General features: G+C 37.5%; 2 protein-coding genes across 2 annotated transcripts in view; both read right to left on the reverse strand.

Annotated features, from left to right (window-relative positions):
- Positions 1-27440, reverse strand: part of CPQ (carboxypeptidase Q) — a 349952-nt gene that overhangs the window by 35497 nt on the left and 287015 nt on the right. The window lies entirely within an intron of this gene.
- On the reverse strand, positions 5953-7498 carry LOC105869863 (ufm1-specific protease 2). The gene has a single exon (XM_020288929.2). The coding sequence runs from the start codon at positions 7423-7425 to the stop codon at positions 6016-6018; it is 1410 nt and encodes a 469-aa protein (XP_020144518.2). The 5' UTR covers positions 7426-7498; the 3' UTR covers positions 5953-6015.

Raw genomic sequence — 27440 nt, forward strand, 5'->3', positions numbered from 1 at the left:
GTACTTTTTCCACTTGGCTTCTAGGATTCCACACTCTGGTTTTCTTCCTACCTCACCAGCTTCTCTTTCTTAGCTCTTTGATGATTCCTTCTTTTATCTTATCCCCAAGTTCTTAATGACAGAATTGCCAGGTCTCAGTCCTTGTACATCTTCTCTCCTCTGTACTCACTCCCTTGTGATCCATCCAGACTGTGGCTATATTGCAGATGATTTTCAAATAATTTCTCCATACCTCTTTCTTAGCATCATACTCTCTACCTGACATGTCCATTGGATGTCTAATCAGCGCCTTAAACTTACACATGCCCAAACTGAACTCCTGTCTTTGTTCCCAAACCTGCTCCAATCACATCTCAGTTTATGTCAACTCCATCTTCTAACTGCTTGGACCAAAACCTCTGGAGTTTTTTGGAGTCATTTTTCTTTTTTTTACTCTTAGAATCTATCAGGAAGTCATATTGGCTCTACATTCAAAATATACCCAAAGCATGACCAATTATCACCACTTCCACTGCTACCACAGCCTGGTCCAAGCTCCAGTCATCTCTGGTCTGGACTACTGCAATAGCTTCACAGATCTTCCTTCAGTCTGTTCTTAACACAGAAACCAGTATGGTGCTATTCCAATGTGACAGAGGATGTCACTGTCTCTCAGGATCCTGTAGTGACTCCCCATTTCACACAGAATTTTGAAGCCACTGACAGTATTCAAAGCCCTTCAGTCCCTGTTGCTCTCTGATCTCCCCTCTTGCCATTTTCTCCTTTGCTCACTCAGCTCCAGCCATGTTGGTCTCTTTGCACTTCCTAGAACATGTCAAGCATGTTCTTGACTTAGCATGTTGCTCTCTCTGGCTGTTGTTCAGTCTGCCTGGAATGCTCTTCTCTCAGTTATCTACATAGCTACTTACCTCCCTCGAGTCTTTAAATTTCATCTTCTCAGTAAGGCTTATCCTGACAACCCCATTTAATACTACAATCTGTCTCTATTCACCCCTATTTGCATTCCTAATTTCCCTTACTCTTCTTTACTTTTCTTTTTTTCCACAGCACTTATCATCTTCTAACATTCCATAGTTTTCTTATTTAGTATCTGATTTTCCCATCTCATCATCCAATAGAACTTTCTGTGATGATAGAAATGTTCCATATCTGCACAGTAGCTATCAGCTGCATGTGGCCACTGAGTACTTGAAATGTGGCTAGTGCAACTGAAGATCTGAGTTTTTAAATTTTTCCTAATTTTAATTAATTTAAATTTTAATCTAAATAACCACATGTGGCTAGTGGCTATCATATCAGGAATAGCTCTCGACTCTGAGTGTCATAAGAGCAGAGTATCCTGAGCACCTGGCAGAGTGCCTGACACATAGTAGGAACTCAATAAAAATATGATATTTTGGCCAGGCGTGGTGGCTCACACCTGTAATCCTAGCACTCTGGGAAGCCAAGGCGGGAGGATGGTTTGAGCTCAGGAGTTCGAGACCAGCCTGAGCAAAAGCAAGACCCCATCTCTATTAAACACAGAAAAATTAGCCGCATGTCATGGCGCATGCCTGTAGTCCCAGCTACTTGGGAGACTGAGGCAGGAGGATTGTTTGAGCCCAGGAGTTTGAGGTTGAAATGAGCTATGATGATGAAACTATACTCTACTTGGGCACATTTTTTTCCTCTATAAAAAATGAGCTAATAAATGTGTGATCAAAGTCCAAGGCCAACTTCTCCAAGGCTGTAAGACTCCATTGGTGGAGATAGGGTCAGATCCCAGGAACTCATCACTCAGGAAACATGCCTGTTTCCTAGCATGTCAAGGAAAGATCCAGAAGTCTGGGCAGAGGCTTTCTGACAGTATGTCTGTAAGTAAGAACAGTGCCTGGTCCTAGGTTTTACTGATTTTATAAACACATTTGCTCACACATATAAATTAAGGAAACAAACAATCCATCCTGCACAGAATCCAAACCCTCCAATCTCTGCCAATATGTAATCCACTTGGTTCATTTGTGGTTATCATCAGAATTCAGAGCAGACACTTTCCACAGGCATAGTTTTACAGAGGGAACTTATAATAAATTTGTAAAGTATTGGGCCCTCCCAATGGTAAGAAAGATGAGGGTACATTTCAGCATTTCCTGATGAAGAAGCTGAGGTCACGGAATATAATGTTTTATGCACCTGCATCCTGGAAAACAAGCAAAATTTCCAAACAGTGATAGAAATTTATTTGCTTTTTACACAGTTTTAAAGTACTATATAGGAAATTAAACAACTATAGGGTGAATGATATTTTTAAAAACTGTTTGGAGATGAAATATAAAATTAGTTTTATGATACCAAATCAAGAATTTCAACTGTTTCCTTATAAAATCTTATTTTAAGGATCCATAAGACCAATGTTTTTAGTTGTGCAAAGGTTATCAAAGAAGTTACAAGTGTTGTACTAAATTGCAATAATATGAAAGATTAGGCAATATTTTCCTTGTATTATCTACTTAGTTCCTTAGGTTCCTAGTAAAAGTACTGGATTATATTATTATATTATATAGATATTATATATAGATAATATATCTATATATTATATAGATATTATTATATCTGTTATTTAGTTTAAAATACTTCAGCATATATTTGTATACTAATGTTTATGGCAGCCTTATTCACAATAGCTTAGAGGTGGAAACAACTCAAATGTCCATTGATGAATACACAGATAAAATGTGGTATATACATACAATTCAATGTATGTAGCCTTAAAAAGAAATGAAATTCTAGACATGCTACAACATGGATGAACCTTGAAGGCATTATGCTAAGTGAAATAAGCTAGTCACAAAAGGACAAATATTGTATGATTCCACTTAAATGAGATGTTGAAAGTAGTCAAATTCATAGAGACACAAAGTAGAATGGTGGCTGCCAGGTGGAATCTTATGCTATGTATATTTTATCAAAATTAAAATAAAAACAAAAACTTCAGCATGTGCAGGGAGATACTATGTGGTCATTACTTAGGTTAAGCTATAACCAGGAGCTGCCTGCATGCTAATCGAGAAAGCACAATGCAAGGGTTGTCATTCCAATTAGCTACCACAGGTGGTTGTTATCTGTATCTCAGCCCACAAGCAATGCTTTGCTAATTAACACACTGAAAGTCAGAAATGGGTTTTTTGTTGATGAAATTAGTAGTCACTTATGGAGCCCAGTGAATGTTCGAGAAAGGCTCTCATTAGTGAAATGAGGAGTTTTCATTATATGTGGATTGGCAGAAATATTTTAGAGACGCTCCCCACACCCGTTTCACAAGGGCATAAGAATCCAATTAGTCCTGTATCCTGTACTCTCAGAGATGATGGCCTAGGCTAAATCTCTAAATGGTCCTGTGCCAAGTCAGGAACACTGGGGGCGGGGGGCTGGATCCCTTATGCTAGCCAAAGGGTGACAGAATGCTGCCCCTGGGATCTTCATAGTGGCCTTCAGTGAACATTTTGTATGAGTTGGGGTCAGCGTACTTAAAAATATACAACTGAAACATGCTCAAGTCTACCAAACAGATCTTAGAAATTCCATGTGTGTGTCTGTGTTTACTAGCTAAGAAGTGTTTACTTAATGGATGTTTTATATGTGACAGTATTTGTCTGGTAGTGAAGTAACCTCAAAACTTCTTCAGAGGCTACCATGGTTTCCCAAAAAGATCCTAAGAGTTATTACGTATGACAAAATCAGCTGAAGTCAGTTCACAATCTCCAGCACAGAGGCCAGAGGGAAATTCTAGTGTCCAAAGGATCTGAGAAACCAACCCATGAAAAGTCAGATTGTTAGTCCTAAGAATACAAATTGAGATGGTTTAATTTACACTCCTCTCTGACTTTAGAGATACAAAATTAAGCCTCAAAAATGGTGAGTGATCTTCCGAAGTACAAACTAATTTCATAAGAAGAAACTAAAGGGAAACCTTTGGTCTCATCATTATTTAAAAGCTTCCAGTTATTGAGCAATTATTATGTGTCAGGCATACCGCTAGGTGTTTTAATATGTGATCACTAATTCTCACACAATCGCTGCAAGGTGAATACTGTGGTCCTCAGTTTTCAGAGGAAGAACTGAAGTTCAGAGAGGCTGTTCCAGCAGATGCTGTCAGTGCCCCACCCACAGCATTCCTCACTAGATGGAGTCATCTGATGGCAACAGTCTCCAGGGCTTTCTTGGCCTGTAGGCTGGAAGTGCTGGAGATAATATACCCCTGGGATCAGCCCTCAGCCAATGGTAACAGCTTCCTTCCTGCAGGTGGGATACCTCTGAGGCATGTTGTACACTGTCTTCCAGATTCCATAAGTCACCCAGTGGCCGACAGGAGTAACCTGCTTGATAACATGCTGCTTATTAGCTTCTTTCCTCTGTCTGACTAATTTCCTCACTCTCCATCTGTGCTTCCTGGGATCAACTTTCAGATGATCTATCTGCCTCCATTCCTTGTCTCAGGGAATGCTTTTGGGGAATGCACCCAAGCCAACCATGTCATCTTCCCAAGATAACCCAGCCAACCATTAGGTTGCACAGTTGGAACATGGACCCAGGTCTATGTGAGTTTTAGGATCATGGTCTTCTATTCTGATTTATTGAATTAAATTTTCCTTCCTTAGCAAGTAGAGATAACATAGAAGTGGAAGGAGAGAATAGATATTATAGAAAAAACTCTTGAGTTTTCTCAAGTCATTTGTTTGATTAGCATCTCAACCCTCATGGTCTTACATTCACCACTCTGCATTATATTAATATGGAGCAGGTTACCTTAATGATGCTTAATAATCTGATTAGTCAATGTGGTAGGTTGAATAATGGCCCCCAAAGATGTCCATATCCTAATCCCCAGGGCCCACTGAACGTTCCTTGTCCTTATATGGCAAAAGGGTACTCTCAGATGTGATTAAATTAAGCATTTTAAGATGGGGGATATTATCTTGGATTATCTTGGTGGATCCAATGTAGTCATAATGGTCCTTATAAGAGAGATCTACAAGGTAGTCAGAGAAGAAGACAATGTAATGATGAAAGCGGAGATGGGAGTGATATGCTTTGAATATGGAAGAAGGGGCCAAAAGGCATTAGAAGCTGAAAAAAGGCAAGGAAACAGATTCTTCCCTCAGACTCTCCAGAAGGAACCATCCCTGCCAACACCTTAACTTTAGCTCAGTGAAACTGATTTCTGACTTTTGACCTCTAGAAAGGTAAAAGAACAAATTTGTGTTGTTTTATGCCACTAAGTTTGTGGTGATTATTGTTACAGTGGCAACAGAAAACTAATGTAATTAACTAAGCATTACCAGTGATAATAAGAGACAAGATTTATGCAGCTCTCACAATGTCTAGGCATAGTGCTGGGTGTTTTCTGTGCACCATAACCCCCCAGAAATATTTCTGTGAAACTAATTTTAATTTCTTCATTTTACAGATGAGGAAACTGACATTTAGAGAGGTTAAGAGGTTAAGAACTTGCTTCAAATCACACAGCTAATACTTGAACTCAGGCCTTTCATACCCCCAAACCATGTTCTTAATTAAAACACAAAATCTGAATCCTTGAAACTGTGAGTAAAAGAAGGCAAGTGAAAGGACATTGATTGCCAGTGTTGCCAAGCAGCCTGCCTTCAATTACTTGTTGAAGAGTGAGAAACAACAATATACACCATCAGTCTGATCCTCACCATTTTCCCATCACAAAACCTCTTCCCTACTCCCCTCTGTGTTTCTAGAAAAGGATAGTTTAACCCAAACAGTAGTGATGGCTGGACAGGGATAAGTTAGTAATTGGGTGTTTTGGTTTCTAAGGTCTTCTTAGTTCCTATTTTCTATCAGAATTGAGCCCACAAGAAATTCCCCCAGTAGCTTTGAAATCAGAAGTGGCTTTGCAAGCCCAGAAAGAAATACATCCTATTTATTTATTTATTTAATCTGAAATTAAACTTATTCTTTATTAAATTTACAATACCACTTTACTGCAGTCTTAGACTCCAAGACACTTTAAATAATATTTGGTCGCTGAGGAAGGCATAAGTTATAGTAAGCATCCTTGTTCCAAAAGTCTGGACCCTTCCATCCACACCAGCCCTTTTCCAAAATAACCTGTAGATCTTCAGCTCCTGTATAATGTGGATCTAGAATCAGAAATTTTATCTGCCCTGTTATCTCATTCCATGTAACTCCGAGTATTGTGTGGGCCAAAACTCCTCCTCCGATCATAATCGGCGTTCCCTCAGTCTGGAAATGATTAGCCAGTTCTCGTCCTTGAGAGGCCATTTCTGAACCTTGGCTGACAAACAGTATTTTTGAAGTTACACCAATCAGTTGGTTTAGTACCAGCTGTACCTCAATAGATCCAATCCATTGCCGTGATCCGACAAATGTTGCTGGTTTATCACCGGCATCAACTAGAGCCTGCTGGATTTCTCTGTGTGTTGGAATGGACCGCTCTGTGTATCCCTGGTGTTTGAACCAAGAGCAGATCGTCTGCAGAGATCGATAAGCACAGCCCCAGCCGTTGTCATCTATCCGATCCTGCATGTAATGATGGTAGCCATATGTGCCCTGGACCACATAAATCATACCAGTTTCTATGTTAGGTGGATTAAGATAAGTATGTGGATTTCTAATGTAACCATCTTTGTATGGTTCATCTGGAAAGTGATAAGCATTAGACCTTTTGAAATAAGGTCTGTCATGAGGCAGATTGAAGAGATCATGTAGCTCCTTTCTATAGGCCTGAAGCTGACCATCTGGAATTCCTGACGGATATGAAATTGTTACGAGACTTTTTTGCCCTGGTAATAAAAAGTGCAGTGGTTCAGGGACCACAATAGATGTTCCTTTCAAATATTTCAAAATGCATTTTTCCATATCAGTTAGTTGATTATGAATTGCATCAACTAGAAGTTTACGAACTTTGCCCCATGTTTCTTCTGGAGCAACAGATATAACTGCATCAACTGGTAAAGTCATATTAACATAATGGTGTCCTCCGTTTTCCCTTTCGATGATGGGAGTCACAGCTGCCTGAGAGGTTGACATTTCCAGCATAAGATCTATATTTACTATTTGATGCATGTCCGATAACTTTTTGTCTTTCTTTCTCATGAATTTTCGTTTTATATCTTCTTCCTGCTCAAATTGAATAAAGCGCATTACGTTCTTACAAGCAGAGCTATCAGTCAGTTCTCCTGGAATGGTGTTTATGTCACTGTTGGGCCATATATACACCGAACTGTGGCAAATTCTGAACACAAGTGCATTTGAAGAAAGCTTGGTAGACAGATCACTTAACACATGTTTTAGTGCCTTCTTGATAAAAAGTTCATTAGCAGTAGCTAGCTGAAAAGCCAGATCAAGGCCTCCTCTTATTCTGAAGAGTATATCCATAGTTTCTGAAATCCCCATGTCCGCGACGTGGCGGTGACACGGGCACTGACACCTGCCCACGGGTTCCTATTTATTTATTTATTTATTCAGTTTGAGTGCATTTTCATTTTTAAAACAAACAAAAAGCTCAAGTGATATTAAATTTAAAAAGGAGTAAGATTTGACTGGTTCACATAGCTAGAGCTTATCTCTCAAACTATAACATATTGTATGCTCTTCCAGAACAGCAAGTACGTCTTACATACCTTCCTCCCTTTAGCATCCAACATAAGGTAACCAGTAGAGAGACAGAGTGAGAGAGACTGATTAACCAATGTAATAAATAAATAATGAAGGGACAAACAAATGAATGAAAAAAGTAATGTGGGAAAGGAGGGTGGGGCATTACTTTCATGTAAGTCCTGTATTTATGCATTATTATCATATGCACTTATGCATTTGCATTTGCATGCACTTATACCATTAACATTGATAATGGTGGCTCTTTGTTTGAAACTTTGTTGAGCCATTCTTTATCAAAAGATAGTACATGTTTCATTTGCCCTATGCCAACTCTAATCTACTGCTATTGGCTGCCTAGACCCCTATATCTGAAAGAAACATATGGCCAAACAAGACTCAGTTGGAAAGAATGTGTGATTGATTTGTGGTTCCTGCTTTGTACTTAGAATAGCGGAGTTGTAGAAATATATTTGCTAAAACTGTTTACACAATTTGATCAACTGTGGGCAGAGCATACTGCCCAACTTTGTTTTAAGACAATGCCATCACTTCCAAAACTATCTCTACTCTATGAATATGTAGTTTCTACCTCTCCTTCTTTATTAGTTTCTTTAATGTGACATCCAACAAATCTTACTTTATGCTTTTAGGCATACACAGAAACAATGACTTTAATTTGAGGATATATTTGAAAAGAAGTTTAAATCAATGTTTGTCAAGTTCTGTGAAGATGAGGAATATTATACATGCCAAGAATCATTAACAATAAAGCTTTGTTTAATATTTCTTAACAATACAAGTTAAGGGTATTATTCTAATCAAGTTCCTTTGATTAGAATCATTCACTCAGGGAATGAATGATTCTTTACCTCCCACATAATGATTTTGTGAAATGAATATATACAATTCATAATAATTTAAATTAATCATACATATTTAACTATAAAATCATTTCTAATACTTAGGAATCTTAAAAGAATTTTCTCACTTGTCTTGTTTTAAAATGATCCAATAAGCAATTGATCACTAGATTTCACCTTTTTACTTATTTATTCCCAGGAATATATCCTGGGGCCATTCTATGAGTCATTTTCCCACTAAGAAAACCACCAGAATCAAAAGGCCAACAAGAACATTGTTTCATCAATAATTACAATAATAATACCATTTTTAACAAAGCTCTTCAATCCAACTGAATAAGAAAAAATACAGAACAAAGCTCTTCAAGTTCACAACTTTTTCGCCTACAATATCTTCTTGACTTTTATTTATGTCCTATGCATTATTTTCAAATTATAGATATTAAATGAGGCTAAAAGAGGTTATTTATCCAGTTATTGAATAAACACCAGAGCTCAGGACACTAGCTCAGATGGTGGGTTTAGATCCTACCCCCATGCCTGGCCTTCCCGGTTTCTATTACTCCCCTGTGTGAGTACTCAGACTGGAACCATGCCAGTGTCCCCAGTGCACCATGCTAATTCCCTCCTCTGTTACCTTTCTCATCTTTTCTCCTTGCCTGTTTGCCCACTCCTCTCTCCTCCACCACCCATTCGAAATCTGTAACACTTTGTGGCTCTGCTCAAAGTCACCATCTTCATCAAGTCTTCTTCACTCTTCTCTCTGATCTCCTTCTACTCTTACAGTTTTAATACTTGATGATATATCACTATATGCTGTTTGATCTCGATTCATTCCACAAATAATTTTTGAGGACTCTATCATATGGCAAGTACTACTTAAAGCTCTGGGGATTCAGCAGAGAAGAAGGTAGCCTCTCAGGGAGCTCATATACAAGTTGGGGCTCACACTTCCACTGTTCACATCTAGATTTTAAGCTCCTTGGCAACAGTAACCATGCTTTTGATTTCTCTACGTCTATGAAGGAACAATGTAATTTCACTGCTGTACACACAGCTGATCATGGAATCAATAAAGTGGTTGTCTTGGTGGCGTAGACATATAGCTAGTTAATGTCAGGGGACTAGCCAAGTAAACATATTTGAGATATTAGCTCACTCTATTCTCCCATAATTTTCTAACTAGAAAAATATCTATTGCTGTTGAGGAAGGTACATTTTGGAATTCTCCAGGAAGAAACCTGTAAAGGAATTATGAGGAGGAACTGCCTGGAGATTGGTTTCCTATGTGTGCTAAAGCAAAACGCTAAATATCCATTTCTCACACATATGCCTGGAAAGTCCTGCCACACTTGGGAATAGCATTTTAAGAAGTTTTAATTTATTGTGCTTATCAATATATTTTTCCCTTCTTTGATCTTTTCCTTGAGGACAACTATAGCTGCTCTTACAACATTTTGGGCATGGTGAGAATTTAGCATCACCACTCACTCAGAAAAAATATATTTTAAGAATTTTTACCATAACAAAAATGAATAGGGGTAGAGTTGAACCCACCAAAACAAAATGCCTGTCCCTTCGAAATCTTATAGGAAGTGATCAGAGAGGGAGTTTGGGGATTTATTCCAGAAAATCAACCTGGAGAAATTTGGCATCTTCAATGTTTTAAAACTTGCTTTTTTAAAAGAACCTGGTTGCTCTGTCAAATTAAAATTTTATTTCATAAGCTTAAGTGTTATTATAGAATTTAGTACTCTCCTCTTTCCTTCTCTTCAGGGAGAAAGGTTCTGCCAAGGCCTCTTGCCTTTGTTTTTATTCCTTTGCCATAAAGCAATGTAATAAGAGACTGTTCTATTCCCTACAAGTACCCTTCAAGTCCCAGACACTCTTCATCCCTCTGCCATCTTCACCCATTAGGGCTCCACTGTTCAGGTGCATATCAAATGCCTCTGCCTTCAAAATGACTTTCCCGAATTGTCTTTAAGCAGTTTAAACTTTTTCTCTTTTCAATTTTACAGCACTTATAAGTTTTCTCAGTTATAATATTTTGCCGTGTTATTTAGGCATGTTCATATCTTATTTCCCTTTCTAGGAGGTAAACCTGAGGGAAGAGCTGTGTTTTATCAAATACCTAATTCAATCCAGCACAAAGTAGATATATAACAAATATTTTGAATTGACTTTCCAGGTTCTCTCTCTCTCATAAAGTAATAGGAAGAAGATTGGCATCAGGACACGGATGATGTTTTCTATATTTTTTGGTCTCTGGAGTACTCCTCCTCCATGTGTTCAAATCCTGGCTCCATCATCATAAGCTATGTGAATTGGCCAAGATACTTACTTCTCTCAGCTTTAGTTTCCTCACCCATTAAGTGAGATTAGTAATAAGATTACCACAGAAAACATTTAGAAAGTACCTAGCACATAGAACTCAATTAATGTAGTTATCATCATCATCATCCTCACCACCACCACCATTATTTCACTGGAAAACTGTTGATGACTGTTGTTATTTTAAACAGAAATAGCAAATTCTAATACCTTTAGGGTCCAGGAAGGTAACATGAGAAAAGTAAAATTTAGAACTTGGTGGTAAGAAAAACAAGCAGCCAATTACAACGTAGTGTGATTAATGCCATGTTATAGGTTTACTATGAAAACACAGAGGATGGGTACCAAATCTTAGATACTAAATGGAGGCATAACAACAAAAACAGCCACAATCATGATCGTTAACATTTCCTGAGTGATTTAAATGTGTGAAGAAGCTATTTGAGCTGAATCTTAAAAGATAAGTAGAAATTAGCCAGGGAGACTAGAAAGGGAGACTGCTAGAAGTAGAGAGGGCAGCATATAAAATGAAGAATTGTACAATAATTTGGTGTTTTTAAGGAACTTCCAGGAGGATGCTATGACCAGAGTGAAGTCCACACGAAAAGCTGGTAAGAGACCACATTGGAGAGTTTGGCAGGTCATGAAGGACCTTGAAAGCCACATTTTGGGAAGATAACCAGGAACAATGCAGTCATGAGAAATGTTGAGTACCTTAACTCAAGCAACTGCATAGTGAATAGAGGAAAGGCTACATTTAAAAGATAGCACTGGCACATCTTAAGGGTTGAATGGAGAAGGGCGAATGAGCAAGAGAGGTCTAAGTCAACGCCCAGTTTTCAGGTTTGAGTAAATAGGACAATAATTTGCTATTCTTAGGGACAGGTTATAGGAAGGGTGAGATAAAAGTTCCCTTTTGGGTATGCTGACTTTAAATATCCACAGGATACCCCAGTGGTAATGCTGGCTGCATGGATTGTAAAATCTGGAGATATAGATTTGGGAATCTATATATTAATAGTTATCTTCCAGGAACAGTGACATGAATATAAAGAGTCCAAGGATGCTACCCTAGCACATGACACTGAAGGGACTGACACAAGGAGAGGAAGCTAAAAAATGATGAGGAAGAGAGAGACGCAAAGCCAGGGAAGAGGATTATACAGAAGCTAAGGAAGCAGAGTTTCAAGATGTAGGCAGTGGTCAACTGTGCCAATGTTCCAGAGTAATCAAGTAAGAGAAGGACTAGAATGGGCCAGTTTAATTTGACCAAAAGGAAGACTTTTGTGTCCTAGGAAAGGTAGTTCCAGGTGGAGTTCAGAGTGCAGTGGAAGGAGAAATGAGTGAGAGGAGAAAAGGCTTGGCTGAAAAGAAAAGAAGGAGCTGAAGGATCATGGCATTGAGTGAAGGTGTTTATATATTTTTTTAAATGGAAAATACTTGAAATATTTTATATTCTAAAGAGAAAACTTTAGTGAATTGAAGTTATAGGATAGAAATAATTGCCAGTTTGATCTGCTTGAGGGTGGAGAAGGGGACAGGACCCAGAACATAGCCCTGGATAAGAAGAGGGACACAGATCTACTGTATCAGAAAGGAAGAGTGGGATTGGATGAGGAATGGGCTTCTATGCTGAGCAGGGCAGGAAATGGAGGGTAGGAGAACATCACTGGTGACAGTTTGGGAGAGGAGATGACTGAGGACACTAGCAGGATTATGAGGTCTCATTGAAGGCCCAGTTAAGATTGGAGGCCATAAATTTGCAATGGCACCAAGTTAGTATATATATATGACAGCCCTGGGCTGTTCGGCATGGATGGGGCAGAGAAGGCAGATGAGTGAATGGATATGAGATGTTCAGACCTCTGAGGGAATAGCTCATGTTTAGTGATTTCCTCGGCCTGAGATTTCATTATGCGTCTGAACAATTTGCAAACCTGCAAATCATCTGAGATTTTTCCCAAAGCTGTGCTGAATACTAATTCATCTAGATAGACACTATAACCTGCAAGGGAATTGGAGACTTTAAACTCAATTCTCTCTTGACACTTAAGAAATGAATGGAGAATTATGTGTCCAATTCTTAGTCCTTGGAGAGTCAGGCACAAAAGTGTTTTATAAGAGTTATCAAGAAGAGTTTTGTTCTTCTCAGAATGAGCGTTGTGAAAAGAGCAAAAGGAAAAGAGGAGCAAGGAGGTGTTCACAGGAGAAGGAGGGGCTTACCAAGAGCATTCCCTACCTTTGTGTGTGAAGCCTGATACCTTATGTGATGTCTACAATAAGTACTAATTCAGTGGATTTAGGATACCACAAAACGACTCTAATATCTCCAACTCTGACCCCAATACCAGACTCTAGGAATTGGCTATGATAAAACTTTATATCTAAAATCAAAGGCAAAGAAACAGCAGGCAAATGAGTGTCTTTAAAGATTTCAGATTCTGATTGGGGGTTTAACCTATCAGTAGGCCTAGTCCTTACAAAGAATACAGAAAGGAAGAGAGGCCACTGTCCAGGTAATAAGCTTCAAGAGTGAGTTCAATCTCCACTGATATCTATGCCACTCACGTGTCACAACGGGGTCCTTCCCACACCTCTCCCCTCTCCCCTGGGTGGTTCTACAGAAGTACCTATTGGAAAAGGAATGTATCCCCCAAACTCTGAATCTGTTCTATGTTTGTATGAAACTGAATATTTCATAGCCTTTAAACCCTATGATACTGAGGATAACCACAGCTGACAATAGGTTTTTGACAGATTTCAAAGGTAGTGGGTGTTAAATCTAAATGCTGCACACAGTTTTCTACCAGAGTTTTTATCCCACATATTTTCCACTTAGTTATGAAGCAAGAAAAGGCTACTGTTCTTTACCATAATTTTAGCAACCCATAATTTCAGTATTATGTGTCAAACAAGTGCAATGCATATGTATGCATGCACATACACACAAATGTAAACAGACAAATAGTTAAATGGTGGGAACCATGAGCTTTGTTGTTTTTTGTTTCTAGAGGTATTCAGGATAACTTACAGCTTCTTTAGGGTGGTAAGAAGTTCAGATGAACCTGATGTTTTCTATCCATCCATCTTTCTCTCTCTCACTTCAGTAGACTTTGGCAACTATTTCATTGCTTTGCCCTTCTTTATAATTTCCCTACTGACCCACTGCCTCATGGGAAAAGCCTTTCTTACTGTTCCTAAATCCCTAAATGTTCCCAAGTTCATAAGTTCCTAAATGCTAGGGACATGATTCTTGAGATCATATCAACTGATCATAAATGAACAATGGCAAGACTAAAAGATTAATTTTAAAAATAGCACAAAGAGAACTTGAAATGTTCACCATGGAAAAAATCATACTGCTCTAAGACTGATTTTATACTATGAAGACATTTGATCTAAACGAGAAGAAAGCAACCCATGACACCTAGGAACTGGCCTGACATTTACAGGTAGGCATCAGAGCTATTGAAGAAACCAGGCCATCTTCTTCTCTTGCCGGACCCATAATCTAACAGAACACCAGCATCAGACAAGGTCACTCTGCAATTGTAATGAAATGGGTCAAAAATAGCCACTTCATAATTTTGGTTAAGCCCAGAAAAAAAGTCAATGTCAAACTACAAAATACCAACCATCCCCTTTTCTCAGTAATGTATGAGTGACTGTTGGATCTTTACTAATTAAAACTTTAGTCCCCATCTGGTCTGCCCTCCCCATAGATGCAATTTATTCAGATACCCAGTCATAGAGTTTTCACTGCTTCCTAAGAGCATCCAATCTAGAGTAAACCCCTGCTTCCTTAGACTCTCCTCAAACCCTCTGCTAATCAGTCCAAGTCCTTTCTAACACCCTTTCACTGAGATGTCTCATGGCCCTCCCTCCATGCCATGTGTTCTCCCTCACTGCAACGAGCAATGAACCCAACTTGTTCAACCGCGGGTGTGTTCCTGGTCTTAGACAAAGCAAAGGTTAAAGGGGCATGGACTCTTGCTGCACACTGTTCTGATGTGAAGTTGCATCGTAGTGTTTGGAGAGGATGAGCTAGGTAAAGCAATGAGAGAGGTTTCTCTAGTGAGGGTGGGCAAGGATGCTTCCGTGCACAAATTCTAATTGCAAAGAACCACTTGAGAGATTTCTTCCACTCAGCTCCTTCTGCTTTTTAACGAGGTCTTACACAGAGGCACCCACACACACTGACTCATTATTGGGAAGGGTTTTGTGGTTTAACCTGACTTTTTATCCCATACAAATCCCAGGCTAGCTCAGCAGCTGGTTGTTATTTTCAACAAGTCAAATATGATTGACCTCTGAGGTTCTGAGTGTGGGAAGTGTAAGAGTTCCAAGGACACCCATTAGAGGGTAGTTTAGAAACGTGACATGTAGTCTGGCATCTCAATATCTTTACAGAAATGAGTTGAGACAGGAAGAAGGTAAAGTAGAAACTTACAGGGAAAGTCTCTGAGGAAGTGGTTTTAAAAACTATCATCTAAAACTGAGGGAAATTATTATAAAACATAAAAAAATGCTAAGTTTTCAATTGGTGTTTCTGAAAATCTGTTACTTATATAACTACACTACCATGTAGAAATTAGTTTATTTTTATAAGTTGTGCCTCAACATTTGCCAGTGCATTGGAATTATGTGGGCAGGAGGGAAAGATGATTATCTCCACTCACACATTAGAAAACTGAGTCATGTCAGTTGTATAACATTGCCAGAACCTCAGCGACAGAGCCATGGGCTCACCCGGGTCTTCCCACGCCAGAGAACTCTCAGAATCCATCAAACTGCTATTCATGTGAAGTAGCCTCATTGTAATTCTTTTGGTTCCAAACCTGATAATGCTAATATACCTGGGAAAACACTGCCTAGATCACATGGTTCTTAGCTAGTTACAATAGGTAGTTTTTGTGTAAACAGATAAGCAAGGACTCAGAGCCCACCCCATTTCTCAAAAGATGGTTTCGAAACATCTTGCATCTTTGGCATCAGGGGAATTTGGGAAAAATGAACATTCCAAATCTCACTCCAGATTTGCTACATTAGTATTTTGCGGTGTGGGGCTTGGGAATCTGTACTTGTAACTAGCTTCACAGGAGATTCTTAACTGCATTGTTTAAATACTAATGGTCTAGGGCAGGTGTCCTCAAACTATGGCCCATGGGCCACATGCGGCCCGGCCAGGACATTTATCTGGCCCGCCCGGTGTTTTTGCTGCAGCTGCCTGTCCTGCTTAGCAGTCGACTCATCCTGGGCCCACAGTGTACATGTGTGGAATGTGCAATGCATTCTCCAACGGCCATCCAACGGTCTGAGGGACAGTGAACTGGCGCCCTGTTTAAAAAGTTTGAGGACCCCTGGTCTAGGGGTTTCCAAAGGCCACTCGAAATTAAAGAAAGGGTCAACTAGCCCATCCTAAGTTGAGTTCAATAGACATATAAGTGTTGAGGAGCAAAAGTGGCAAATGTTTAAATTATGAGTCACAAGCAAAATTTTCATAAGGGGCCCTCTTAGTTTCTTCTATTGACTGCAAATTAAACAGATCTCCAGCAGAAAGGGATCCAGAGATTTTTCAGATCCTCTAGCAACAAAACTGCTACTCTTATGGCCAAAGGGGGTGGGGGGAAATCCTGACTAATAGCTGATAAAGAGGAACTAGCAGACTATTCTGATATTAGCAGGGTCTGTAACCTTAGGTTGGGTCTTGTTTGAAGGAGAGTCTGCGAACCATAATCCCGGACCATTGGGATCGCTTCTAGGCCTGTGCTTTTAGGAAAGATGCAAACACATAGTAAAGTAGATAAAAACAATGCAACTTTCTTAATAGCAGTAGATGCCTAGGCATTTTAGGGACGGTGATATTATATTAATACTTTTTTTTAAGAAGGGTCACCTATAAAAGCTATTTCAAACATAGCTTAAACTTCCTATTTTACAGCAAAACTATAGTCTATTTCTTTTCTTCCTGTATATGCAGTAGTTTTAATTGACCTATTCTTTTGAGCTACCTATGTTTAAAATTAATCAAATTTGATAAAAAAAAATAATGCTACACACCAGTCTGTTACCTTAAAGTAGCATTTTTAAAAAGCCAGGGTGTAGGTTTAAATGCAAAAAGTCTCCTGTAAACTAACAAAAGCAACATAAGGGAATGAGGGTCCTGGGTAATAGAGCTTCTAAGAGAGACATTAGCCTCAGCCACTCCAACATTTAAATCTCAATTACTCTCATTTTCACTGTTGAAATGTATAAGTTTCCATTCTTCAACAACTGTATAACATTTGAAAACTCATAGTGAAATCACACATGCTGGTTTTTAAGAAGCCATTTTAGGTTATGTAGTGTATAATAAGGTAAGCAATTTATGTAAAATTTCTTTTTAGAAAAGCCTCATTTGAAACTTGATTGTACTATATAGAACCAAAGAACATATATTAAGTGAAGTCAGTGAACCTTTTCCCAAATAGTCCTCTTGAACACAGATGTTCAAAATGTGCTACAGATGTATAAATCAAGGCACAAAGCTATTTATAAAATTAAAATTCCATTAATCAAAGATGAAACATTTACATTTTTACCACAGTACTAGCTTGGCAACTAGTTTGGTGAAAGTTAACTATACTCACATGAAATTTATTACATTGCTTTCATCACTACTATTTCTTCTTCACCCATTAATATTTTGAGGGCAAATGCAAAGTGTGAAATATTGAAAAGAAGTACTTTCTCTTTTGAAATCATATTATGAAGAAAAGGGTGAAAAACTAGTCCATTGTCTCTCTTTTTTCTTTGTTTTTAACTTCTCTTTGGATATAACTGAAAGTCAAATATCCTTTGATAATAAAAAAATATTTCCAATATTATCTTATAAACTATGATTCCATGTCACCATAACAAAATAACAAAATATTTAAATTTGATCAAGTGCTCTAAAAGCATAACTTCATTTTAAAACAGATATTGTAAATAGGCATTTTAAAACCAGGTACAGACTCTGAATATAAAATATTCCATGTTAGCAATAACCTTTTGTGTTTTTTAGTGAGATCTTTTCAAATTAATCTTTCAACACTCATATTGAGAAATCCCAGTTCTTGTCAGTTCTCAAATTTAATGACAGCCTTTTGCATTTGAGATGTTGAGGATTAGAACGAGGTAATGAATGCACAAACTTGGCTAATTTAGCCTACCTTCAGTCCACAAAATTAATGCAACTGGATTCCTAGTGGAAAAGCTTTTTAAATTTAAAATTCTGTTTGGGATTTCTGAATTTACTATTCAAGATATAATGCTAATTACCATCATAACAAAAAATTAAAACACAGAGAAGATCCCACCTCTCTTTGGGGTGGTGATGACCTGTTGAGGAAGAACTGCTCATTATACAGGGGGGAAAGCCCTTGACCTCAGTGGCCAGCACCTGGGAGAGGTGTGCTCAGCGAGGCAGCTGCCAGCCACTGGCTGCACTGATTCCCCTTTGGTTTTTCACAGTGCAAGGCCATTCCGTCTGTCCCGTGTAATTTGCAGCCATTATCATAGATATTAGATGTGGAAAGGCTTGGCGGGTCACCTAATTCCCCAGCCCTTCGCACAGTGCCCCTGTTGAATATTTATGAGGCAGTTGTTAGCAGGCGCCTATGGATGCCAGCCTATTAGCCACCATGGTCATTTACCACCACCTGGGGGCAAACAACACCAAAGGAGCCTTAAAACATAACCACAAGTGGAAAAATAAATAATGAAGCAATGCCATTTCTAGACATTTGACTAATTGACAAATAATGAGGTTTATTAAAAACTTCCATAGGAACTAGATTCCTCTAATGTTTGGGGATCAGTGGAAAGGACTCTGAAGGATACCTGGATGTGGCTTTCTCTTCCTTTGTGTAGGAAATTCTCAAAATGGGCTCTTCTCTTGCCAGAGATAGAGCACACTTCAAAATCCCATCTGAAGGATTCTTAATTTAGAGACCATAAATTCAGCTAATAAACGACAGCACAGCACATACTTAATGAGCATAAGACAATATTCTTAGTATTTCTCTGGGACAAGGTGAATTTTAAGACATTTTTAGTTGGCTACAAAGCAGAAACTGGGGGGAAGATCTAGCATTATTTGATACATGGGATAATTCAGACACGAACCCAGTTAAGTCAGCCCCCTGGTGCATTTCTGTTTGTGAGGCTGGATGTATGTCAGGCTGCACTGACTGCAAAACCTATATGAACTAAGAAGCTGCCACTCTTTGTTGTTTTCAACATAATCCCAGGAATGTAAAGACATCAGAGAAGGAAAATAGGCTTTTCATACCTTATACCACTTAGGTAACTTCTCCTAGCCAGTTTTAGTCTCAGTTTCCTCATCTGTATAACAGAAACAGGGATACCTACTCATATGGATAAGAGGAGTAGAGAAGATAATGAATATAATGTATTTGCCACCTTGTGGATCTTCAATAAATATTACTTTCCCTTTCCCCTCTGAGCATTCTATAGTTCATTTAAATGTTCATTTCTAGAAGACAGATTATTTATGCATAAAGCAAAAACTTTATTACAGGTAAATTTACGTGGCTCTAAATGCAATCAAATTTTCCAAATATTTCTAACCCATTGAACAGTAGAGTAGGCTTTTTAAGTGCCAAGCAATTAAAATTGTTTCCTTCACATATCCTTGAGTTTAATAGGAAACTGATGCAAAATTTAATGCTGGAGAAGAGACACTCTCAGGCATCCTGTTTTTCCCATCTGAAGAACATGATTTGGTACCCTAGAATTTAACAGCTTCCCCTCTTCTGTGGAGTTGGCAAAGCCCCTAAAGATTCTCCTTTTCAATAAACACTAAACAATTTGCAGGTCACTTCCTCCTTTCTCCAATATGATGGTAATTCATTTAGACATTAAGGATAGTTAAGCATTACAACATACTTGATATTTAAAGATTAGGAAACACCATTAACCACCATGGATGACACCACCATGGGCTTTAACCTCTATCAACTTTTTTCTCTCTGGTTCTTCTTTTAGTCATTTAATAACTCCTTCAAATAGGTCTTCTACTACAATTCATTTAATTAAATGAATTCATTCATTCATTTAACTTATTATTCATAATATTAATAAGTGATGCTTACAATGTCTGGAAGTATTATCTTTCTTTTAAATGAAAAAAAAACAATGTTATTATGGTCATGTATACACAATATTAAGTATTTGGATGAAATGGAAAAATAGTCAATATTCTAGATATTGTAAAATATTTCAGATGTTAAAATTAGAGAGATGAAGTATCTGGATAGATGACTTGTAAATTCAGCTCTACTTTTCTACATACTAGATACTTCCTGAATAATACAGCTTATAGAATAAAAAACACCATATGCTTATTGGTCAGGAAGAGATCCAAAAAAGTGAGCATAGCTCCAGAGAGAGTCCCAGTGACTTCTAATTACATATATCATGTTAAGAAATCTGACCCGAATTTTGACTGAAGGACATGGTGATATAAAATCAGAACTAAATAGTATTAAAAAATCAGAAAAAAATCCAAGAGAAGCCAAGAATATGCTGTTAACAAAAGAATAAAAAATAAAAGCAGCAACTTATAAGAAAGGTTTGTAGATGGGTAAAAGAAAGTCTTTATGTTCATTTCCTGGAGTGGTTCTTCTTTGGTGTCTACACACACACATACAATAATAAGAGAAAGCAAAAGGGAATGACTAGCTCCTTTACAAGGCACATAAACACATTCTCAGGCAAAATTAAACTCTTTAGTTCTAGGACAGTTAAAAAGCACACACTTTGGAAACGTCCCTGAGGGCCTGTGAACAGGGAGACACATGCCATGATGTGAATGGCATTGTATGTGCCTCTGTAATGGTCAACAGATGTGGCATGCCAAAAGACGGGAAACACAGCTTCCACTTAACACATGCTTTCTGGTGACTGACAGGATCGGAGTCTTAGAACAAAGAATGTTTGATGAATGAGGCAGCCTGCTTAATTGTGCTAAACTGTTTAGTTCAAATTTTCATAAATAGATTCAACAGTTGAGAAATAGGAAGCCTTTTCCTGATTCTCTCAAGAAAAATACTGGTGAGGGATGGGAAGGAAATGAAAGAGAGAAGTAAAAGATCATGTTGCCATGGGATACATAAACTGTATAAATCAGGCATTTATGTGGTTATATTAGCAGAAATTGAAATAAAATTGGTTCCAAGACCAGATGTTGAAAAAAATTAAGAAAATATGTTCCTTCACTTCCAAGATACTCTCATCGATTTGTTCCCTACATGTTAGTATGTTGAAGTACCAATTTTTTGAACAATTTAAAATCGATGGCTGATCTTTATTCATGTTTGTTTGATATAAGCAGTTTGTGCTATTTCATCTCTTGCTCCTAAAAGCTCATGAGTAGACTACTCCTTCATTCAAAATGCTCCTGTTTTACACTGTAAGCAATCTTCACTTCTGGAAAAATAGAGGTTTTTGGTTGTAGAGTTTTAACACTAACGGAAGCTTACAGAGGTAACTGTCCCCTTTCCAGGTCAGAGAAGATGTGTACTCTATGTTTTTGTCATTTTTGTTGTTGTTGTTGATGGTATTGTATGTGTCTCTGTAATTGTCAACAGATGTAGCATGTTGTTGTTTTTAATACATACTATCTTGATATCACTGTTTGGGATGAGGCTCCTTGACAGTGGAGAAGACCCCGTCAGTCTATCCTACATAATCTAGAACTTGATGTTGCCTGTGAGTCAGTCAGAGTGCCATTCATTCTGTGTCCTACTCATGTAATCCTCCTACCCACTCTTAACAACCCCAAATCAATAAACTTTGGGTGAATAGGAATATGAAGGGACCTCAAAGTCCTTGGAGGCATTCTTTGAAGGGGACCTAGTAATGTTATCAATATTTGACTTTTTCCTTCTTTGCTTTATTTCTGAAGTGTTAAATCATGTTATGGTCAGTGAGTCAGGTTGCTTTCCTAACAAAGGCCACTGAACCAGTATATAGCCGGGTGGTTTAGAGTGAATGCCAGTAGCTCCATCATACTCTTTTGTAGTCACAAAGGAAGTGTGCTAAAGACCCAACAGGTGAATGCTAATAACACTTGTGTATCTTTTGTGATGTTTCTTAGGATAGTCAAGTATATGCCCGATCATCCTCTCTATTGGGTCTAAATATAGGAGAGGATGGTCATAGCAAAGCCTCTTGAATAATTTTTTAAATATAAGTAGGTGAATGCTAATAATCTTTTGTGATGTTTTTTAGGATAGTCAAGTATATGCTCAATCATCCTCTCTATTGGGTCTAAATATAGGAGAGCATGCTCATAGCAAAACCTCTTGAATAATTTTTTAAATACAAGATTATCCAAACCTCCAACCCCCTGAAAAACCATTTATTGAATATTAACTGTATAGAATGTAATTGACTTTCAAATGCATTCTCACTTATCAGATACATTCAATTCTCACAATAGTCCTGTGAAATATCATTGCCCTCATTTTACAGATCAGGAAACTGAAACTCTGAGAAGTTAAATAACTTGTCAAAAGCACACTGCTATAAAGCAATGCATCTTATTCCTCTTTCCTGACATTTGCTGCCTCTCTACTACAAGTGTTAGGTAAGTGGCTAGAATAATTCAAACGTTAAATGGCGGCTCTGGGCCTTTTGTGATTGTTCTTCCTCGCTGCCTTATTCTTGGATAACACACACAATAGAGTAGCTGTAGAGAGTGTGCCTATACATAACAAATAAATAACTCTGCTTAGTTTTCCCACTTGTATGGGTAAGGAGAGACTGTGGAGTGGGAGTAGGAGGAGAGAACACTTCAGGCATTAGATTTCTGTAACTCAATACTGAAGGAGTCTAGAGTCCTTGCTTGAATGGATAAAGTAATAATAGTGGCTCATTGAGTGTTAATTTTGTGTCAAGCATTTCACTTTGACCATCTTATTAAAATTTTTCTTATATATAATCTCATAAGGTATTATATTATTATCACTTATTTAGGAAGAAATTGAGGTTCCAAGAGGTTAAGTGACTTTTCTAAGGTCACAAAGCTAGAAAGCAGTAGAGCTAGATTTTGAATCTATCTCTACATGGCTCCTTAATCTGCGCTTTAAATGTCTAGGATATATCATACCCCAGTAGTTCTCAATTCTGCTGTATAACACCTGGGAAGTTTCTGAAACCAGGTGTTCTCAGGCCCTATATCTAGGGCCTCCAAGTTTGCACATGTACAGTGTGTGCCATTCACATGGAATACGGTGGAGTTATGCTCCAGGAGGTTGGAGAGCCAGGAGGATGAACAGATTCTCGGTAAATTGTGCTCTCTGCATTTGTGCAACCATTGTGGCCTTGCAGCCAGACCAATTAAATCTGAATCTTTTGTCTTGGGGCCTGAGCATTGATATATTTTTAAAAGCTCCCCAGGTAATTTTAAAGTACAGTCAAGGGTATGAAGAACAACTATAACCTAAACATATCTTGGGTTCATATGGGCTTTGACTGGGTCTATGCTAGCATAAAATAAAACATTTAAGCTTATGGGGGAGCAATTGAAGCTAACATGTGAAGTGACTATAATTATTAGGTTATCTCAGATAAAATCTTCTGTGAGGAACAGTGAGTCTAGAATCACTGACCCACCTAAACAATGGCTTTATTTCTGTACTGCACTTTGTAGTATAGAGCTAAAGGTATTAAAATAGTATCTGTGCATAACTTCATTCTGTAAATATGACAATAGCTAATAAAATATTTCTGCAGAAATATGTGGATTTTGTAAAGATGTGTTCAGCAAACATTTTTCACTTATTTAAACTTCCAAAAACTGGATAGTTTTGAGTATTGATGGAGTCCACGCCCTATTTCTATTTAAGATTCTGTTCTCCCACCTGCCAGGAGACTATTCAATTTATTACAATAAAGAAAGAAAAAGAAATAAAGACAGAGAGAGAGAGGATGAGAACACTAAGAATACTGAGGGCACACTTCATACCTCATCCTATCACAGGCAACAGATCACTAAGGTTGCAAAGATCCATAACTAATAGATTTTGCAGAGCTCAGCCATATTTGCTTTATACATTATGGACTAGAAAGACAATTAAGATAGCAAATGACATATTTTAAAACAAAATTTAGTTATCATGAATTATGCAATCTTATACTTTTTTATAAAAATTGGATAATAAAGAGACTTAATTCACTATGTTAAAAATTCCTGTGAGAGGGATATATAAAAGCATCAGGTGAAGTGGTCATTTTTGAACTTTAATACTGAGCAAAGGGGAGATTTTAGGCTAATTAAATTATCCAAACTAGGGAGTCTACTGTATACGTTTAGATATTACTCACTTCTATAGTAAAAAATTCTTCCCTAATATGAACTCAATTTTACAAAAATCTCTTTGTGATATTTTCCCTGTTATTTCCAATCCTATAATTATTAGAGTAATTAAATTGATAAGCATTTTTTTTTAGCAGAGCTCTTATAAGAAATCAATGAAATGTCACACTAAGACTTATTTGACTCAAAGGTTCAACAAGCAGATTAGTATGTCCAATTAGAGTCAGACTTCATTTGTTCATATCTGAGAATTCCAGTACAACCACTGCTAATACAGTGCAATGATTTGTGTGGCTACTCTGTAACTCCCCAACTGGAAGGTTTAATTTAGAAAAACTTCAAGTAGCAAAACATCAATGAAAATGCATCTTTACTGAGAAATTTCTACAAGACTTATAGTCAATCAGTGAGATCTGTAGATCTGTGAAGGTGGGTCCTTTCTTGAGCATGGACACTGCCCAGTGCCCATGATATTTCAATCCACTCCAAACCTTCAAAGTTTCTGGCTGTCCTAAATGACATTCAGATCCCAACTGGTGTTCCAGGCAAGCTTTTCAGTTTTACTCTATTTCCCTGTATTAATCTAAACTTTGGCCCAACCCAACTACTTATCAATTTAAGAACCCATTACCTACAGGATTTTGTTCATCCCCAACTTTTGACAGGGAACGCACTCCCTCTCCATCCAAAAAAATTCTATTATTTCCTGAAAATCAGAGAAAGTGCCTCCTCTTTTGTGATACCCTGATAATTTAACGCATCTTTTGTCTGAACTCCTGTTGCACTTTCTTCTTCTTGTGTCTCAAGTCTTCATTAACTCCTTAAGAACGGGGACTGCACATTATAGATGACATTGGAGTAAAACAGACCTTATATGTTAGTTGTGGCTTCTCCACTTAATATCTTTTGTAACTTTAGATGAAGAATATTCCCTAAGTTCCACTTGTCTCATCTGAAAATTGGTTACAGAATAATAATGTATAATTCAAAATGTTCTTATGATATGATGGAATTATATGACATAATGTATGTAAAGCACCTATTATAATATTTGACATAGTAGACATTTCATATATGTTAAATTCCTTCCTTATACTGCTCGACTAAATTGCTGTATAGCATTTACTAGGTATTTATTGAATGATTGAATGAAGTTGCGAAATTGTCTGAGTCAGGTCTAAGAAGAAAGAACAGGTAATAGTATCTCAAGGATCTAACTATGGTACTCCAAGGTAATTAGTTTAATAACTCCCATAATGATTCATATTTGTAATCTCTTTCTCACTTCATAAAGAAAAACTAGAGATAAGTATTTAAATATTTTAGAAATCAGTAGTTTCAGGTTTTAAAACAAAAATAAGATATATGGAAATGATATACTGAGAGTAATATGCATCATAGGTTAACAGAAATTTGTACATCTCTAGTAGAATGTATATATTAAAGACAAAAAGAACTAAAAAACCTATTCAATCATCATACTATTGGTGATGTGTTGGTATTGTTTTTCTGAGACTACTGTGTGTATATTATGTAATAAAGTAAATGAGTGATTATTTTGTTCCACTGAGAACCAGGATTTTTGGCAAGGGAAAAAGTAAATACAGATAGAACATCAGTGAGGTTAAGTGCAACCTCACAGTCTTGAACTTGAATTGAAAATATATAATTAATAATATAATTTCTCTTTAGAAAAAAAAATACATTTTTTTAGTTCCATCTGCTGAAAATACCTAAAAGCAACGATCAAGCTAGTAGCAATAAGCACACTTACTGCTCAGACTGTGGCTTCTAAATACTATGATTTAATAAAAGAAATTAGGCTCTTTGAATAAATAGTTGATTTCAGATCTAGGGCAGGAAATGTACAAGATAGCCTGGAACAATTTGTCACATTAGAAAGCTAGAACACTATGATTATTTTTTCTTAGAAATTTCAATGTAGCTTTGTTTATTAATAATTTTCCATGTTGAAGTCTTTCATCTTATTTTCATCACTATTAAGTCAACCAAATAGCAGTCAGTTTTCAATTGTAAGTTCTGGGAGAGAAAGGACCATATATAATTTTTCTGTCCTTCATAATTTATATGTAATATAGCTATCCAATGATTCACATGTTACATAAGGAGTCAATTAGAGTATTTATAAAGCATTAATTGAAACTGATGGAAAGCCAAATGCATAAGAAGGGGAACCCAGAAGAGCTAACTTGAGACCTTGAAAGGACAGATAGAGAAGTAAAATTTTTTCTAGGCTATGTTGTTAGAAGTCACAGGAAATAGTAGATAGTGAAACTTCAGAATGTTTTATGGGTCATTATAGTGTAGAAAATGGAGCAATACTATAATGCCATCTCTGATTTTCTAAAGTAATTGCTTCTCACCCCTTGCTACTTCTTCAAGCTCCCATTTCCCTCCAGGTGTTCTTCACTCTGAGCCACCTATTTGAGCGTGATCTGGATCCCTCCTGGCATGAGCTTTAGGGATTCCAATCCTAAAACACTGCTTTCATCAGGTCTCTCCTGATAAAAACTTCTGACGACTTTGTATCAGCTACAGAAGTTTTCAAGCTGAAATTTATGGATCTTCTTCACCTGGCCCAGAGATACTGAACTATTCTGGCCACCCACTGCTCTCCAAGATTAATTGCTCATGGAAGTCACTTTCCTAACTATTCCCTACAGGGACACCTGCCATGTTCATATGATTTCTCTCACCAGAAATGTCCTTCTCTACCCCTTCTGTCCACTCTCATACTGCATGTCCCTCAGTGTCCTCCTCAAGCTCCCTCTTCCATGTTTTCCCTGTCTTCTGTCCTATGAATGCCTGTGGTTATTCTGCGTGTGTTATTTATCTTGGTACTGTATCAACAACTTTCTTTTACTGTTACTTGTGTTCATCTTTAAATCAATACATCTAATCAGTAAACATTTATGGGATAACTTTTATGCGCTAGGTAATAATGGGCACTGTGGATATATAAAGAAGAATAAAATACTCTATTGGTCTTCAATCAGATAAAATACAAAGTATATTAACTTTAAAGTAAAAGCATGTGTTTTAAATAATAGTTCAAGGCAGCAATAGAAGATACTTCATAAGCAGTGCATGACTAACTGCCTTATGACAGTTCTCTCCTCATCTGTATTCATCCTAGAAGGCATGAGCTAGGTCTGCTTTGGGCAAGATACTCAATGGCTCATGTTGTAGCTGAAGCAGGTCTACTGCAAGGGAGAAGAGCAGAAGAAGCTGTT

Source organism: Microcebus murinus, chromosome 7 (genome assembly GCF_040939455.1).
Source record: "Microcebus murinus isolate Inina chromosome 7, M.murinus_Inina_mat1.0, whole genome shotgun sequence".
Classification (NCBI taxonomy): Eukaryota; Metazoa; Chordata; class Mammalia; order Primates; family Cheirogaleidae; genus Microcebus; species Microcebus murinus.